Genomic DNA, 18,957 nt, shown 5'->3' with positions numbered 1-18,957 from the left:
GTCAAAAGCTGGGATGTTTGCAGTTTGAACATCGAAAGAGTGTACATGTTTTTCCCCACTAAAAACCTCTGTGGGCTGTGAACGTTTATCCATTGGAGTGTATCACATTCTTGTGTTTAAGCTGTTTGTGCATGTATTTGCTTTGTGTTAATCCAACTTAAATAGTTCAAGGCAATCAGTTTCCTCAAAAGAACTGAGTAACAGTGATGTTTAGAGTAAATAAAACGTATGTAGTTGTATGTATAAGATTAAGTTAAGTCAACACATTTTGATTAGTTTAGAGAAATCTTAGCAATGAGTGTAAACTCCCTTATTTTAGAGTCAAGACTCTGTACTATTGACTTTATTACCACAAGTTACCTTAACACTAAAAATCTGAGGTATCTGTGCAAGTAAAACAATGTATTATTTATGATATTATTAAAATGTTTAATGGTTCAAGGCAATCAGTTGCTAAAGAAAGACAAAATGTTCAAATGTTCGAGCCCCTTTGGACTCTATCTGTGTACACGTCCGTCAGTGCAAACAGCAGCATTTAACAAACTTTTTACTGATCAGGATGAATTGCAAAATGCCATTACACAACATTCACATTCTGTGGTCAATGTGCAAAAACAGAACCTACATTTTATAAAAAAAAATGTGTTCTCTCAAAAGTTGTAATGACATACATCAAAGAGCAAATCTAATACATGTAAAAGTTTTTGCCTATCCAAGGTTATTGCTGTTTAATTATTATTAACCATGTTCATGTTCCAGCCACAAGCTCAACTATTCAAACAACAAATCGAATTCAGCCTGTACCTTTGAAACTTTGTAAATCAAAGTTCAACAGCTAACCCCAAATGTAAGTTTCGCAAATGTTTCCCTTGTGATCATTTTGGGCCGTGGAAGCAGAACAACAGGCATCTATCTCTATCACAAGGTACTGCTGTGAGTATTATGACTACAATTATATTTACTGTAAGATAGATTAGCAGTGATCCTATTTTTAAAAATCAAACGTGTGGTAAACTAAAATAATAAAAATATTATTTTTGTGTAAAGTGATGATATCAACGCGCACTAAACCGCTGCATAAAATGACCACAACAACACTCAAGGACTAATTCAACACTTGTCATATTACTTGTCACATATCACTGAGAAAAAAACACTTTTTGTCACTTTGTTGTTTGGTCAATGTCGTCAATGGACAAAGCAGCCAATAAGTTAATCACCTTTTTTTTTCATGTAAAGGGACTTTGTGTTGGGAGCATGTGTTGATCACTCAGTGATCACTAATGAGTGTCTATCAGTGACCTAATTCAAACAGGCCATGTAAGTGTAAAGACTGACTTAATATTTTAACTGCAAAAGTAGTGCAAAAAAATGTATAATATTTGATAAATGTAATTTATGGATCCTGGGTTATTATCCTGCAGTGTTATGAATACAAAAACACAAACAATAAAATCAATGTGTGTAATTATTTGGACAGAATTTTATACAGTTGCATTATAATAAAGCCAATAAAGCCATATATTTAAATAGGGTTGACCTATGCATATTAAAAATGAACATTTAAAAATAGAAGCAATGCATCTTTAATTCAGTTAGTGTTTTTTGCTAATGTAATTAACAGTTTTGTAAGTGTGTGCCTTGATCTGTGAGTATCTTGTCGAACCTTTTGCCTTTGTCCCTCCACACAGAAGGGTTGGGTGGACTTTGAGCGTTCGAAGCCACTGTCTGTGCCTCCCTGTCCTCAGAGCTCAGCTGAGGGTATAAAAGACTCCAGCTGAAGCTGAGGAGTCAGTCTCCTCAGAGTACTCGCCAACCCCAAAGGGAGAGAGCTTCAACGAACCCATCATGGGGGACTCAAAGCTCTGCCTTTTGCTGCTCCTCAGCACATCTGCCTTGGCTTGTGAGTAGTTTACAGAATCTTCTTGGTTTTTTTACAATATTTAAACAGCATAATGCCTTATAAATTCTACATTATGCTGTATTTTAAAAGCATTTCAGTGTAGTTATAATAAACATAACCAGACTTTATGAAATAATTTGAATAGAAGCCATGCAACAAAAATAATTAAAGAACCTATAAGTGTATATTTTATTTTATTTAATAGATGATTTGACTGATTTTACAGATTGTTGCTTTAAATACATGTTTCCAAGTGCATTAGATTTACTAAAAACTAAATCTGTTTTTTTCTGAACAGTTGCCCAAGATGATGATCAACCATCCTGCCTGTGTAAGTTATTGCGTTTTGTTTTTAAAAATCTATTTTTTTTATAATACACTCACAAGTCACATCCACCCTTTAATTATATGTAATACAGTATACCTAACCAGTGTTACCTATAACACTATAATTACATCTGCACTATGGGTTCCCATGTACTGTAAATCCTCTTTTGTTTATGTTAAAAAAAATGTTGCCAAATTTGAATATAAAATTTACATTTTGTGTAATTTGAGATAAATATGTAAGTTATGTAGTTTTATGTTTGCTTTTAAAAGATTAGACACATTTGTTTATTATAGCCACAGTTACAATTATTTTGTGAAAACAATTAAACAATGACTTCATGCCTTTTATGCTAACTTTTTTATTGCTTCATCCTCTTTTCTTTCTTTTCAGTGGCCCAAAGGTACAAGACCCTGCACAAATACGAATACAAATATGAAGCCGAATCTTTGAATGCCATCAATGGAGCCTCACAGCTCAAGAACGGACCCAAAGCCACCTGCACGGTGTGTGAAGCATGTTTTATAACAGTTCTTCTTTTTTTTCATTAAATGTATCTCAGAGATTAAGATAATAAAACATTTACATCTTTTATCACAGGTTGAAATTGAGGTGCCTCAGACTTGTAGTTTCATCGTTCGCACCACAGGCTGCACGCTGAGCGAGGTGGTCGACATGGACGCAGATGGTAACTCTGTGTTTGGTCCTGCCCCCAGCTCTGATGCCTTTGCTGCTGAAATGGAGAGGTCTGTTAATCCGTGACAACTTCAACTGTCTTTGACTTTAGGAGAGAGTGGGCTGAGGTTTAAACATCAAACATATTCTTTTAGGTATCCTCTGAAGGTTGTGGTTGAGGGTGTGTACAATGTGAAGCTGTACCCTGAGGATGGTGAAACCACAACTATCCTGAACATCAAGAGGGGTATCATCTCTGCACTGGCTGTGCCTCTGCTGGAAGAAGACAAGAACAAGAATATGGTACAAAAAATCCTGATATCAAAGCATGGTTTATGATATTTTGATATCATGTGTTTCCAGTACATCAATTATTTTATGCTCCTTCCATCTTCCTCTTAGCCCACCATTCACGGCAAGTGCAGGACCTATTACTCTGTCAACGCCAGGGAGGATATCGCAACTGACATCAGCCTGACCAGAGATCTGTCCAGATGTGACAAGTTTGTCCCAATGCGGGATCACACCAGCCCACTGGCACTCATCACTGGCATGGTAAGACAATAAAAGGACTTTGTCAAACCTGTTGACTGTATATAATTTAGAAATGATGCACATTGCTAACATAATGATCTATTTTCAGCACTACCCTCTTGCTCAGCTGATCAGAAGCACCCAAACATGCAACTACAAGTTTGACAATGAGAAAAAGCACATGACCTCTGGCTCCTGCACTGAGAACCACATTCTCATTCCTTTCTCACACAAGTAAGTCAACCCTTGTACTAACTAGACTATTGTTAGTGCTGTCCTAAGTGTTCTGCTTTAGACAGCATGTTTGTGGTATTTTAACACGTTATTGTCTACTTACCTACAGAGGAGAATATGGAGTTACCAACATTGGAAAGCAGGAACTGACTCTGGTTCAGGTTTCTCCTCATAACGACAGAGTGTTTGACACCAGTAAGCATTTTGTGTAATTTGCATTACTTTGATTATAAATGTAGATTCTAAAGACTCATCATGACCTCCTTGTTCGTGTATCAAGGTGACATTGTCAAAGATCTTTACATGGAGGCCGTTGAGGACAAGAGTGTTGTCCAGGACAAAGATGCAGCTCTGAGTCTTCTGAGGGAACTTGATGCTCTGCCCGAGACCGAAGGTGAGAAGAGGGCTCACCTCTTCCACAAGCTTGTCTCCATGGTCCGTGGAATGAAGACTGAGACCCTGACTCCTGCTATTCCCGAGGCTCTTGCTGTGTCCCGCGTCCTGACCTATCAGGTCCTGGCCCAGTGTGGAACCCCTGAGTGCAGCAGTGCCATCATGCAGATCCTCAGGACCTTTGAGAGTACCGGCCTTGAGGTTGACGCTACTGTCTTTGCCATGGGACTCATGTCCAATCCTTCTGCCCTCCTGATCAATGACATGCTCCAGATGGCCAAATACAAGTCCAGCAAGCCCATCATGTATGCCCTGAGCAATGTTGTCAAGAGGTAAGTTTTGCTATCAGGAGTCTATCAAGGAGGGTGTTGCAATATATTCACTTGGACATTTCTCTCTGTAAAGTATGTTGCACATGGTTGATTGAGTATTTTTAATCTTAAACAGGTTTTACAAAGTAGAAGGAAAAATTATTCCTGAGATTCTCTCTGTTGCTGAGTTCATGGCTGCCCAGCTGGGTGACTGCTCTGGAGACAACGACAACACCTTCATGACCCTGAGGGTAGGCATCTGACCTCATCACTAAAAATAGAAATTAAAAGTATAACATGTGCTGAGATATGCATGATTTTAGATGAAAAAATGACAAGTGATTCCTTCACTTTTTCTCTTAGGTTGTTGGAAACATGGCTCCAGCTGTGATACCTTTTAGTCCTGCTCTCAGAGCTGCTGTGATCCAGTGTGTGAACCAACCTGCAGCTTCCCTGGCTGTGCAGCAGTCTGCAATCCAAGTCTTCAGGCTGACTCCTGTCCCTGAGGAGGTAAGACAAATAATCGGTCAGAGAGATTTTTGTAATAATTTCACCTGCATGCTCATTTTATCTGCGTTATTTGTTCACAGGGCAGAGAGGTGTTGATGCAGGTTCTTTTGAACAATGCCAGCCCCACACAAAAGCGTATTGCTGCATACCTGGTACTGATGAAGGATCCCCAGCCAAGTGAACTGACCCAGCTGGCAAATGCCTTGCCCAATGAGCAGGATCAACAAGTTAAGAGCTTCATCATCTCTCACATGACCAACATTTTGTCCACAACTGGTCCAGAAACTCAGGAGTAAGTGAAAAACTAAAAAGTGTAAGTGTGTTGTGACTTGATCAATACATGTGGTATGGTTTACCTGAATGTTTTCCTTTCCTACAGGCTGAGACAGAAGATTCTGGATGCCATTCAGGGTAATGAGATTGGGCCCATTATGGACCCCACCAAGTTTTCTCGCAACTACAAGATCGGGTCTTTGGAGGGCAACATGATTTTTGAGGGTGCCAGCTACCTGCCCAAGGAGGTCATGCTTGAAATGACACTGAAGGCTTTTGGCTTTCACATTGACATGATGGAGGTAAACATTTTGAGTTATAGTTTCAAACCTCAGTTGTGTCTTGCAATAATGTTTCAGTTAAGTTAAGTCAGTGACACTGAAAATGTGCCACTTTTGCAGGTTGGCATGGAGGGCAAAGGATTTGAGCCAACAGTCGATGCTCTGTTTGGAGAGAATGGATTCTTCCCCGACACTGTCATGAAGACCATGTACTTTGTGTCCGACAACCTGCCAACAACAGTCAATGAGATCCTGCAGAACATAGTGCCTGATCTGAAGAGGAACAGGATGAAGAGACAGGTACTCACAGCAGTCTGCTTTGTAAATGACAAGCCAAATTTAAAAATACAAATACTGATTGTAGAGGGTAAAACAATACTGACTGTTGACTGATGTCTCCAGATAGTAAAGGATGCCCTCTGCTGGTCAAACTATGTAATGACACCAGCAGTTTTGACTGTCTTTGCAGCATTATGTTCTGAAATAAGTAGTCATATCAAAGTATATTGGATAGAATACCTATATACATGAATACATTGGGGATAATATTGCTTTGTATGCTTGATTCAAAAATGTTTTATGATCATCTTTTCCATGAAGGGAATGGTTTTTGAATAACTGGTGCATATCCTTATTTAGACCTCTCAGAATCTGATGAGGGAGGTTGGACGCAACCTCAACAAACTGGTGAGGGACCTAAAGTCTGCAGAGTCTCCCGAGGCGATGGTTTACCTGAGACTTTTGGGAAATGAGCTGGGATATCTGAAGACCAATGAAATGGATGAGATGGCCTACTCTGCTGCCATGATGTTCGACAGCATGTTTAAGATGTTCCCAAGTGATGTAAGATGTTTTTAAAAGAGCTTAGAATTAAACAATGGATTCATTTAGAAATCCTTTGCTCATTGTTTAAATTTCCTGTCTATGTTATTTTCCACAGCTAATCAAGGCACTGATGACTGAGACTGACAACACATTGTTCGCCCACTACATCTTCATGGACAATGAATTCTTCCTGCCCACCGTCACTGGTGTGCCTCTGAGGATTGCTTTGTCTGGTACTTTCACTCCTGGTATCAAGGGTGGACTTAAGATGGCTCGTGACATGGTAAATATTTATAAATTCAGTTATAATACCAAACTGTAACCTTTTTCTAGATACAAACCAAACTGTTTACCTTCTATTTTCCCTCACAGAGTGAAGTGAGCTTCATGCCCTCGGCTGGAATCGAGTTTGTAACTCAGATTGGCTCCCACATCCCTGAGTATGTCAACTCTGGACTGGAGATGCACACCAACATTTTCCATGAGAGCAGACTCAGAGCCAAGATTTCCATTGAACGTGACAATGTCAAGCTGACCATCCCTGCTCTAACGAGTCCAACAAAACTAATCAAAATGACGTAAGCCAAAGTATAACTTTCTCTGACTGATTAGCCACTTTATGTTAGTTGTATAAAGATAAATGTGTGGTTTGATGAGGAATAGTTAAAATAACAGCTTCAGATCAAGTGAATGTGTTTGTTTTTTTTACATTGTTTACTTTTACATACAGAAACACCCTGGTGGCAGTGACTGGGTCAGAAGTTAAGGCCATCCCGCCCATGCTGATGGACAGAGTTGATGTTACTGAGTGCACACCAGTCTTTGCGGGAATGAAATACTGCACAGGCCTCCAGTACACTGATGCCTTCTTTCAGGAGACAGCCCCATACTTCCCCTTCACAGGAAACAGCCAGTGAGTCAGACATTCTGAACAACCAGCATATAAAACTTTCTCATACTAAATGATCTAACAGAGAAATATTCTTTATTAACTTCACAGATTCTTTGTGGAGCTCCACCCAACTGGTGAAGTTGCTGAGTACACTGCCACTCTGGCTTATGAGCTCCTCAAGGAGGGGGATGAGGGACGACAGAAAGTTGACTCTGTAAAGTTTGTCCTGAAGGCTGACGGTAATATATGAAATTGGCATTTTACATTTTTTCACTGCTCAATTTAGACTTACATTAAAAGTTATTTGATTGATTGGTCAAACATAGGTGCAGAGCCCACTGAAGCCAGAGCAGTCCTGAAGTACAACAGAAGGAAGAACATTATCACAGCCGACATCCAGATCCCTGACTATGACGTGGAGGCCGGATTGAGGCTGGGCGTTATTGATGGAAGCACTAAGGGCAAAGGAACTCACTCCATCTCTCTTGACTTTATAAACAAGAACATTCCTCAGCTCTCCCTGGTTGGCCGTGCCAAGTAAGGAATCAACATATGAAATTACATTAATGTTGCATTCATGATACAGACTAAGCTGACTAACTGCCTAATCTTTCAGTATGAAAGACATGAAGGAAGGTATGCTGCAAGTCCAACTCCTGGTCCCTGCAATCAGTGCTGATGCCACTGTCACAGCCAACATGAAACGTGAGGAAAAACTGGAACTGGAGCTGAAGAGTGAAATAAAGGTCATGGATGCCACTTCAGAGCAAACGATTGGAATGAAATATGGTAATTTCTTTTTCTTTCACATCTTGTCTCTTGTGCATGTAAAACCTGGTCACATCCTAAAGCTGGAAATATTTGCAGTATATGCATCTGTTCATGGCTTAAATAAAATTTAATGCTGCCTTTTGTTCCAGATGGCAGCAAGATTGAGATGGATGTCAAGTCTGATCTGAACACTAAGACCGCTAGCTGGCCTAATGCTGACTTTATTGAGAAGTATGGCAATGAGCTTCTTGACATGCAAGTGGGACAGACAGACATGAAAGCCCGTCACATCTTCAAGAAGTTTGTGGAGGTATAAACCTTTGCACAATTATTTTGGTTTTTCCTGTTAAAACTGTGAATCATGCATCAACACTGGTTGTATGCTCTTTTTTAGGCAGCAAACAACTACATGGACAAGTATGGTGATGATTTGCCTTACATTCAGAACTTCAGAATGCCTGACATCCCTGAGATTTCCCTGCCAGAGACACTGTTCTTAAACATGTAAGTTTCAACAACCCCTAGAAAATATATAGTCCTTTTTTTCTTCAAAAAGCTTACATATTTACTTGTGTTTCTTTCTTTAACAGTGAGGCCAACACAATCTATCGATTCAACAATGAGCGTTTCACCATTACTATTCCTCTGCCTCTTGGAGGAAAATCAACTGAGGAGCTTAACTTCCCACCAGTTTTGACCACTCCAAGTTTCTCTATGCCCCAGTTTGGTCTGGAAATCGTTTCGATGGAGATTCCAATCCCAGAGCTCTTTGTACCTGAAAGCTTCACTCTGTCTGTTCCTCTCTTTGGCAAAGCAGAGGTTTCTAGTCAGATGCGAAGCAACTTATATGACATGGATGCCTCAATTTCTGCTGGCAAAGATCTTGAGGAATCTTCTAGCTATTCTGCTAAGGTTCTTGTCAAAGGAACCTCCCCAGTTGATGTTCTCTCATTTGGGATTGAAGGTAGAGTGTTTTGTTGCAAAGATTGTTATTAAATCCAGGATCTGTTATCAACATAATTATGAATTCATAGGCAACGTTACACGTGGTGCTGTTTTTGTTGACAATTTTAAAGTTGTAGCTTTCTCCTTACTCTCAAGTCACTCACAACATTCAATTATGTCTTCTTTTGTTTTACATTTAGGATCTGGACTGTTGGCAAACACTGACTCAATCAAGGCCAATCTGAAAAGCTCATTTTCCCATAAATTCATGGATGCCAGTATTAGCATTGTTGAGGATGCCACCATCACAGACAAAATCAACTTGAAGTCAAGCAGCAAGATAGAAGCCACAAGTCCATTTGGTCTCAAAGTCGTTCTAGAGCACACCAGCATGACGGGAATCAACACTGAGGAAATGTCTGCTGACAGCAACTTTGAAGGGATGTTTCAGGCTGGACCCATCTATGGCAAGACCATGTCAACTCAGTCATTTATAATTTTCCCATTCAGGCCAGAAGCAAAGATTGATTCTACTGTTCAGTTTGACTCCACAATTATTAAGGCAAAGAATGTAATTTCTGCATCCTTGGCCAATGGTGAATTCTCAGTTGAGTCCAGAACAAATGCATTTGAAGACGCTTTCACACATGTTGGTGAGGTTTCCTTCAAAGACAGCAAGCTGTCACTGAAATGCGATGCAAATGCTTTTGCTCTTGGAATGAAGATCCGCAACCAGGCTGAAGCCTCAGCTGGTTCTAGTGAAGTCATCATGAGAATGGAGACCAACGCTGACCACTCCGAAAACCGCGTTTACTCTCTGCTGACTGCCTCTCTTGATGTCAATGGTCTGGATGTAAACAGCAATGCCAACGTGAAGTTTCTTGAAAATGAGGCTATTCACAAGGCCACACTGAGAATGAGCAGAGATGGTTTGACCACAAGTGGAACGACTACCCTCCAGAGCCCCCTGTCCTATGAAAACACATTCAATGCTGGACTTGATGCTACAAGGGCTACTCTGTCCATTACCAACAAGGCAGCAATGCATGATATCAAGGTAGATAATGGCAACACTCTGACCATTACTCTCTCCAGCCTTGACTTTAACTCAAAGGCTGAGGCCATTGCAAGCGAGTATGCCTCCTATACTCATGATATCACCTTTGACCTTAAACCTTACACCGCTTCTGCAAATGTAAAGAACAACTTGAAACTTCTTGCTGCCGACTTCATTAATGAGGCACAGCTGCAGGCAGAGCTTTACAAGATCGATCTGACTGGAAGCCTGAAGGCTGTGTATGGTGAGGAGGAAATCAAGCACACCTATCAGATCACTTATGCTGACATGAGTGCTAATGCAAAGTGCAGTACCACTGGAAAACTCTTTGGAAGTCACATGAGCCATAACACTGAACTTGAAGTTATCGGTCTTGCTGCCAAGTTCAGCAATGATGCCCGCTTTAACTCACAGCCAATGCGCTTTGACCACACCATCCGCTGCAGCATTGTTCCTTTTGATTTCAACCTTGATGCCATCTTCAATGGGGATGGAGACATGACCTTGTATGGAAAGCACAGTGCCCAGCTCTATGGCAAACTCCTTCTTAGAGCACAACCTCTGGCTTTTGCCAGCTCTCATGAGTACAGAGCATCAGTAACCCAGCAGCTGAATAATGGTTTTGCCCTTGAAACCATATTTGACAACAAGATGGACACTGTTCTGTCACTCCAAGAGCAGAAGAGCAGCTATAAAATGAAGTCTAAAATGAATGATCATGTCTTTAATCAGGACATCGAAGTTTACAACACTGATGAGAGAACTGGAATTGAGGTTTCTGGCACGGTCCTTACAAACATCATCAACACAGCCTCCACTGACAACCAAGAGTTCACCATCTCTGGCTTCCTCAAGTATGACAAAAACACTGACAGCCATATAATTCAGTTTCCTCTGATTGAAAACCTGCCTGTCTTCTTGGAAAGCATCAAAGGATTCATTGTGCGTGTTGCAGAGACACTGCAAGACTTTATCAACAATGAGGAAATTAGAGCCAAACTTGAGGCTCTTCCCCAGCTCATAAGTGACTTTGTTGCTCAAATGAAGATAGAAGAAAGAGCAACTCAGCTGAAGCAGTATTTCAGTGACTTTACCCAAAAGTATGCCATCTCTATGGATGATGTGGAGGCCTCTCTGACAAATCTAAAGGTTACAGTTGAGAGACTACTGGCTGATCTCACAGTTTACATCCAAAACTTGATTGGCAGCTCCTTCCCTGAAACCTTTGTTCAGAAGATCATAGACCTGATGACTGCCATTAATGAGGAGTATGACATCAAGGGAATGTTTATGTATGTGATTGATACCATAAGACAGATGGTCCATCAGATCGACCTGGAAAACTTGAAGGGCAGCAGCATTGCATTCCTACAAGACATAGATGCCAAGTATGAAATTAAGGCTGAAGTACTGACATTTATCGGGGACATCAGACTACTGATTGAGACCTTTGATTTAGAAAGATTTGTTGCGGAGGTGAAGAATTTCATCAAAGTTTACATTGAGGAACTGGTGAGTAAGATTCCCACAGAGACTCTCAACAATATAATTGCGTATATAAGGGAAAACATTCAGGATTTTGACATCTTAGGCAAGATCAACACATTCTATGCCAAGATGAGAGAGCTGATTGTAAAGTTTGAAGCAGACCAAAAGGTTCAGGCTGTTTTTGAAAAGGCATTGGAGCTCCTTAAGAAGTGGAAAATTGAGGAAACCATTACAGCAGCAATCAAGATGGTGAAGGATGCAGACATTCCAGCCAAATTCATGCAGTTCTTCCAGCGTGCTATCAACTACCTGAAAACAACTGAGGTAAAGGACATAATTCAACAACTAAACATGTACATTGAAACAACTGTGCAGAAGCTGAATTCATTGGATTACAATGACTTTGTAAATCAGTTCAATCAAATTATTGCTGAGTACACAGTTTACCTTAATGAAATTATCAAGACCCTTGAAATTCCCCAGAAATATGAGGCAGTACAAGACTTTGTCAACATGGTGTTCTCATCAGTTCGAGACTTTATGAAGAGCATAAGAGAAACCAGAGTTACAGAAATGGTGAAAACTTTCTTGGATATGATTGATCAGGTTGTGTTTAATAACCTCAAGAGCTTTGCAGAAACCGCAAAAGAAAAAATGACAAACTTTGACATCAAAGCTGAGATTTCATTTTATGTGGATTATTTGTGCAATTGCTACAGAGAGGCCATAACCATCACCACTGATTTTTTCACTGTTGTTGTTGCGACGTTGAAGAATGTGCTGCCTGACCAAAAAATTATCAGTGAGATTCAGCAGATCATTGATGGGCTCTTTACAGAACTAAGGAATGCTGAGATCGACATGCCATCCTTCATCATTCCTCTTACCGATCTTGAGGTCCCTACCATGAAATTCAGTATTGCTAAACTGGAGCAGTTTGAAATCCCAACACAGCTTGACATCCCAGAGTTTACAATCCTGAGCCGCTACAACATCAAAGCTTTCACAATTTCCATTGACGACATCAAGCAGAGAATCATTGAACTTATTGAGTTCATTGTAAACTTTGACGTCAAAATGCTTAATGTGGACGCTTTCTTTGGTGACCTGACTCTGAACTACCTTCCATCCATGCCTGAGATAACCTTTCCTGAAATCACTCTTCCTGAGATCTCATTCCCTACCATCCCACAAGTTCCTGTAGAAAAGCTTGTTAAGTCTCTTCAAGTTCCTGAGTTCAAGCTGCCAACCATTCCAAGTGATATCATGGTTCCATGTTTTGGTAAACTCTATGGCGAGATCAGATTCCACAGTCCCATTTACGCCATCAAGACATCAGCTGAGTTCCAGAATTCCACTGAAAATGCATTGACGCCTCAGTTCACTGGATTTTTCACTTCACAGGGCACTTCTCCAAGTTATGAAGCTCTCAATTACAAACTTGACACCACGGCTCGCATTGCAATCCCAAAAATGAGCCGCATTGTCCTAGCAGAGACTGTTAAGTTCAACCATGTTGCTCTTGAATTGGAACATCAGGCATCATTAACTTTCTATGGCCTTTCAGCCCAAGCCCAAACAAAGTCTGCAGTCAAGGTTAACACTGCACCTTACACCGCTTCCCTTATGAACATTGCTTTTATTGGAATGGAAGGGGGAATGTCTGGCTCTCTTGATACAACTTACAGCCATGTTGTGGACCTTCCAATAGCCTCTATCACAAGTGAGGCTAAAGTAACCCAGAAAACAATTGTTCGTCTAGATGGCCTCACCTTCACTGTATCAGCTGAGAATTCAGGCAGTGGAAAGTTTAATGCTGAGAACGGCAACCACAACAGCAAGTTCCATTTTTCACTCACTCCCAGCATTGCCACCCTCACTTTCTCTGGTGACACAGACTCTACCATGTTAAAGATGAAACAGCAAATTGATGGTGAATTTGGCACCTTCTCCTACTTCAAATTTAATGTCCGCAATGAAGCAGAGGCACCAATCGTCAAGAACAGTCTTCTTGTGGCATCTGGACTTGGCAGTCTTTATGAATTGAAAGTTGAGCTGAAAGCAAACCATGACACAGAACTGTATGGTGCAGTGAGTGGAGTCCTGTCCAATGCAATCAACATCAACGCCCGCCCTATGGAGGTTGTCTTTGAATTCCAAAACAAAGGAAATGGCAAGATCAATCTTTTCAAGTCTCTGACGGCTAAGATAGATCTGCAGAATGATTATACAGCCAACATCAATACTGACAGCCAACACATGAACGCTATCCTTTTGACCCGCCTTAACCAGTACAAAATGTTGTATAACTTAACACTTGACAATAATTTGGATGAAGCTGGCATCTATGTTGCTATGGAAAGTGAGGCCAGTCTGGATTTCCTGAAATATCCCATCAGCATTCCTGAGATTGACCTGCCTTTTGTTGCGTTCCACACTCCAGCTGTCAGTGATTTCAACTTGTATGAGCAGACCGGACTGCAGAACATTTTGACTACCACTGAGCAGTCTGTTGATGTGGATACCAAGATTGTGTACAAGAAAAGCCAGGCTGCCCCACTTGTTGATATGATGGGTCTGATCCAGATTCCCTCTGTGGGTAATCTGATCACAGAAATGTCTTTCAAGTCTGCCTTCATTAATCTGAACGTCAATGCTGGACTGTATACTGAGGATGATCTTGTGTTCCGCCTGGGAGCTACCACAGCGTCTGTGTATGAGAGTCTGAGAGCCAAACTTGACGGCACCACCAGTCTGACTACCAAGAGAGGAATCAAACTAGCCAATTCCCTGTCTCTCCAAAACCTCCACGTTGAAGCCACTCATGACAGCACCATCAGCATGAGCACTGAGACTCTGGAATCTGCTGTCTCTGTGGCTACTGTTGCAAAGATTGCCCTGCCTGTACTCAACCTACAAGCAAACCAAAATCTGCTTGCAGACACCAAAACTAAACCAAATGTCCAGTCCACCTTTAGGGTGAAGGGTGATGTCAACATTCCTATGATCAAGGCTGTTGGAAAGGCAGAGGCAGAGCACAGTCTGAAGCTGGAAGGAACCTTTGAGGATGTTTCCATGGAGTCATCCCTTAAAGGAAACATGGATGGAGCAGTCTTTGAAGACTATCTACTTCTAGGAATCCTGGATAATGAGGCTAACATGTACCTGAACAGTGATGGTCTGCGCTCCACTTGCAAAGTTATTGCTGATGCCAAACTCAACAATGGTGCAACCAAAGTCATTGCCATGGACGTGAATGAAAATCTTGCAGTTGAGGCTTCCATGAGCCGCGTCTATGCAGTGCTGAAGTACACTGGCAACAATGAAGCAAACCTGTTTGATTTCACCACTAAGGGAAAGCATGTTGCTCAGGCTACCATTGACTTTGCACCTTTCTCCTCTCTGACGGCTGATGTTGAGATTGACATCTCTCAACCAAACAGTCTGGGTGACTTGACTTATTTTGAGAGGACTACTGCTGAGATGACAGCTGCCAAGCAGAAGATCTCTACTAATGCCAAGTTTGTGAGCCCACTGTACACCACCAACATGGATGTTCAAATGGAGGGCGACGCTCCTGAATTGAAAGCTATCTTTAAATCCTCTGCCACCTCTCCTATTGTGGTCTTGGAATACGACATGGATGGTGAGTTGGTGAAAAGCCATGAACATATACACTGGTTTTATGTTGCAAGACGTCTTGTGCACTAAAAGAACTCATGGGACATTCTTTTCAATAGCTTCTACTACTGCATCCTTTAAGAATGATGCCTTGAACATTATCAGCAAGGTTGTCCTGACACATGCTGACCTGACGCTGGATGTAAACCATGTTATTGGTCAAGTTTCGAGGTAAAATTCGTTATGGGATTTACAATATATTTTATATATTACTACTATGTATTCATTGTTTATAATTATAATTTATTGTTGTTTTCTCCCATCATCTTAGGAATAAACGCCAAGCCGATGATAGGTAAAAATACATGCAATATTCTGTACATGTTCATTTGCTTTGTGCACACATCAAATTCCTGTGTAATAAATAATAGGTTCAGAAGTAGTAAACATGAGATGCTGTCTCTCTTTTTCAGTGCCTTTCAGCACAGGATGAGTGTGAACATCGTTAGCCCCACTTTCACTAACCTGGCCCTTGGTTATGCTGCACACAGCGATAGTATCACTGCAACTGTATCTACCCAATCTGGTTGCTTCCTGGCCATTAGGTTAAGTGGTTTAGCACCATCTCAGATGAATGCAAGAGTCTATGCCCGTTATCCTGTAAGTATTGCTAATGTCACATTTTTGAAGACATAAAAAATATATGGATAATATAAGATATTTTCTTCTTCCAGTCTGCCCCAGAGGTTGATGTTGACATACTGGACATAAGATCATCCCTAAAAGATGCTGATTCGATAAACCTGCAGGTTGCCTATAACATGGAGGCACCCAAAGCAATGGTCTCAGAGCTCAAGATGAAAATCCCTTCAATCCTCTCATCACTCAAAGCATTTGCTGACAGATACCAGATCACAAGCAGAATTGAGATGTTGACAGACTCTGCATCCAGACTCCTCAGTGAAGCCTACAACGTTGCAGTCAACTATGATGCCCAGATGAGCCAGCTGTCAGTTCTCTTCAGGAATACTATTGTCCAGTACCAGAAAACAGTCCAGGCTTTCCTGGATGCTGTCATCAAGTTCTTACAAGAGACCCAGTTTAAACTACCTGGGTCTAATGAGATGGCCACTCTGCCCGAGGTCCTAAAGAAGCTGACCAGCAGCGTTGCTGCTATGCTTGACACATACATCAAAATGATCTATGAGAACATGGAGGTCTATTATAACACTTTTATTGAGCAGATCAGCAGTGTGAAATTACAAATGCCAGTTGGTGATGCAGTCACTGGAGGCCAGATCATAGATCAGGTTAAAGCAGCTTACAGACAAATCTTTGATTGGCTGGTGGACTTTGTGAAAAATATGGAGAGTGTTGACACAATGCTAATGAAAGTCGATGAGACCCTGAAGGCTGTTGTTGAGAAATCCCGTGAGTTTGTTGACTCTGTTGATTCTGACTATTTAGATGCAGTTTTGATCAATGTCAATGACTTCTATCGTAGCCTTGTGACATTCATTAAGAATGAAGTTGACAAACTTCCTGTCTTCAGTATGGAGGAGTTCACCAGAGCATGTGAGTCCTTTATGGACATGTTCATTCATGTGATAGACCAGTTCAATAGTGCTGTTTATGGTTTCCTGCAGCAAGCTTCAGAGGAAGCTCAAGCCTACATGAAAGTTTAATGAAGGAAAGTTTGAGCTTGACCTTCCAGTGTACTTCCCACAGTGAGACAGACTCACGCACTGTGTCCCTATGAAACACTACCCTCCATTCAGAACACATGCTTGTAATGAGCTCTATAACCAATATTTATATTAAAAAAATGGGTTTGAGGAAAACACCTTTGTAATTTTATTTTAGATGCTTCTTTGTGTACAAAAATTGAACTCACAACAGTATTGTAACTCACTGCAAAGGCATCAAGCATTAATAAAACCATTAATGCAGTTCTTTGAGTCTCTGATTTACTACTTCCTGGTGTGTGTGGGTTTTTAAATTTACATCCACATTTAGCATAGAGTGCATTAATAAAGTTGAATTTACTTTTACAGAATTTTATAAATTGACTGAAGATGTACAACATTGATTAAGTAGGACCTTTTATTGCACTTTTACATCACAATGACAACAGCTAATACACAATAAATGTGCATGTTCTGAAGTTATAATTAGACAGATTGTAATTTTAGTATTTTGTAATTTTGTCCGTCTAAGTTAACTTTTTACTCAAGCTGAGAACAACGAAATCAGTAGTATTAAGTACGTCCTATAAATTAAATTTAAATTCCACAAACATTATAATATTGTAAAAGATAAATATAAGAAAAAACTAATTATTAAAATGTTAAAACTGAGAATGTTTATTATTTTGACATGTTCAACACATTTCAACAGGAACATATTTACTGTATTCTAGCAACTCTATGAAAACCTGACATCTAGTAGCATTTGAACATTCTGGGCATTCTTTGGCATGTTTTCTATTCATGTGGGTAATGTGTCAGGACTCAGAGCAGTTGAGCACTTTAGATTCATGTACTACAAAGTCAGGCTGTTGTCATAAGTGCATTCACTTGCTAAAACAGGCAAAAAAAGAAGACAGCAATTAAACTTTCACCGGCTTTCTTTCCCTCACACATATAGTTTAAAGTACTTCTCCTCACCCAGAAAACACTCTGTATTCAGGCCCTGCTTTACCAACCTGCTTCACCAACACACTCCTACCTCCACACTCATCTGATGCAAACCTGCTTGCTCTACTGCTCAGGGCAAGCAAGCACCAAACCCTGGCATACAGAGTGTTCTCCAGCTGCTCCAGCCCTCTGAAACTCTCTCTACACACACACTTTCAAGACTCAAAACCCAACTTTTTGAAACCCCCTCAGCCTTAACTACCGTGATTACACTTTAATTTCAATTTTGCATTTTAATATTCTACTCCTAATCTCTTTTTCAAGTTTTAATTACCATTGTAAAAAAATGACTAAATATAAATACTATAATATGACTAAAATTAAATTGATATACTCTGTAAGGCTGCTGCTTGAACTAAAACCAAGAAAAAGATTAAATCAACATTTGAAGTTCTCTTTGGCTATTTATTGTAATGATTTGAGTTTTTTTTAATGTTTGATTAGTAATTATTATTATAATATAAATATTTTTTAAAACATTGGTGGAAAAAAACAATCCTAAGAAAAACAATCCTAAGAAGGATTTTATAAAATTGTTTTCAGCATATTATGGACATGTTATGGAGTTTTGCTTGTTTGTTAGTTAGTCTTTTGTTATTTTGACAAAGGATTATTTTAATTGTTATAATATGAAAATACCTTTATAAATGCTCAACTCAGAAATTAATGATAAATTAGCAATTTATGGAAAAATTGACTTCAGGAATAAGTTAAGGTTAATTGAAGTGAAATAAGATGCCTACGTCATCACGTTTTTTAACGTCGGGCAATTACATTATCTGCAAATCGCTGCGTTTTTGAGTGTTTCAACCCCCTCGACTTGCCTTGAATATCGGACTTCTCTTCACTATTTTTGCAACGAAGGTCGTGATTCAACTCAACATATTGAGGATTTATTTGTCAACCTGACGTTGGAGCAACGGAAAGACTAACCGAGACGGTGTTTGTGAGTTTTGTTTTCTTTCCCTCGAGTGCCATTGGTGGAATTAGGCTAAAGCTAGCTGAAAGAGAGAATGCAGATGGTGTTCTGCAATTCAATGTGTTATCATTTTCTGTGTAACACGGAAATGAGTGCATCTGTGTGTTGTGTGTGTATTGTGTGTGTTTAGGGTTTTCTTTTTAATTTATAAAGTTGGCTTACAGCATGCAGCTCGTGAGTTGCTGAGGGGGGGAGTGGGGAGGGGGAGGCAAGGGACGGCTGTGTCGCACCTGCACCCATA

General features: G+C 40.2%; 1 protein-coding gene across 4 annotated transcripts; it reads left to right on the top strand.

Annotated features, from left to right (window-relative positions):
• The first annotated feature begins 832 nt into the window (after positions 1 to 832).
• Positions 833 to 16,994, top strand: LOC114429381 (apolipoprotein B-100-like). Of its 4 annotated transcripts, none has more exons than XM_028398256.1 (31): positions 865 to 925; positions 1,240 to 1,320; positions 1,692 to 1,903; positions 2,202 to 2,234; positions 2,625 to 2,737; positions 2,832 to 2,977; positions 3,062 to 3,209; positions 3,309 to 3,461; positions 3,550 to 3,674; positions 3,784 to 3,869; positions 3,955 to 4,399; positions 4,515 to 4,629; positions 4,742 to 4,888; positions 4,969 to 5,180; positions 5,268 to 5,463; positions 5,563 to 5,742; positions 6,082 to 6,285; positions 6,383 to 6,550; positions 6,640 to 6,845; positions 6,998 to 7,180; positions 7,268 to 7,398; positions 7,486 to 7,696; positions 7,776 to 7,948; positions 8,080 to 8,240; positions 8,325 to 8,434; positions 8,521 to 8,894; positions 9,076 to 15,066; positions 15,161 to 15,272; positions 15,373 to 15,396; positions 15,515 to 15,701; positions 15,776 to 16,994. In XM_028398256.1, exons 3-31 carry the CDS (start codon positions 1,849 to 1,851, stop codon positions 16,724 to 16,726), a joined length of 11,340 nt encoding a protein of 3,779 aa, XP_028254057.1. In that variant the 5' UTR covers positions 865 to 925; positions 1,240 to 1,320; positions 1,692 to 1,848; the 3' UTR covers positions 16,727 to 16,994. The 4 variants fall into 4 exon arrangements, with proteins under 4 accessions (XP_028254056.1, XP_028254055.1, XP_028254057.1 ...); XM_028398257.1 differs by having other exon boundaries at positions 889 to 933; XM_028398255.1 differs by lacking the exon at positions 1,240 to 1,320 and having other exon boundaries at positions 833 to 925.
• Positions 16,995 to 18,957: the final 1,963 nt, after the last annotated feature.

Source organism: Parambassis ranga, unplaced genomic scaffold (genome assembly GCF_900634625.1).
Source record: "Parambassis ranga unplaced genomic scaffold, fParRan2.1 scaffold_125_arrow_ctg1, whole genome shotgun sequence".
In the NCBI taxonomy this organism is placed as follows: Eukaryota; Metazoa; Chordata; class Actinopteri; family Ambassidae; genus Parambassis; species Parambassis ranga.
This window is presented reverse-complemented; position numbering and strand designations above follow the sequence as displayed.

What these genes read in the sequence shown, in the direction of transcription:
- LOC114429381 (XM_028398255.1), top strand. Translation starts at nt 1,849, where the DNA reads ATGGGGGACTCAAAGCTCTGCCTTTTGCTGCTCCTCAGCACATCTGCC. An exon ending in TGATCAACCATCCTGCCTGT is followed by an intron (nt 2,235 to 2,624) that starts GTAAGTTATTGC and finishes CTTTCTTTTCAG; the next exon opens with TGGCCCAAAGGTACAAGACC. An exon ending in AAACGCCAAGCCGATGATAG is followed by an intron (nt 15,397 to 15,514) that starts GTAAAAATACAT and finishes TCTCTTTTTCAG; the next exon opens with TGCCTTTCAGCACAGGATGA.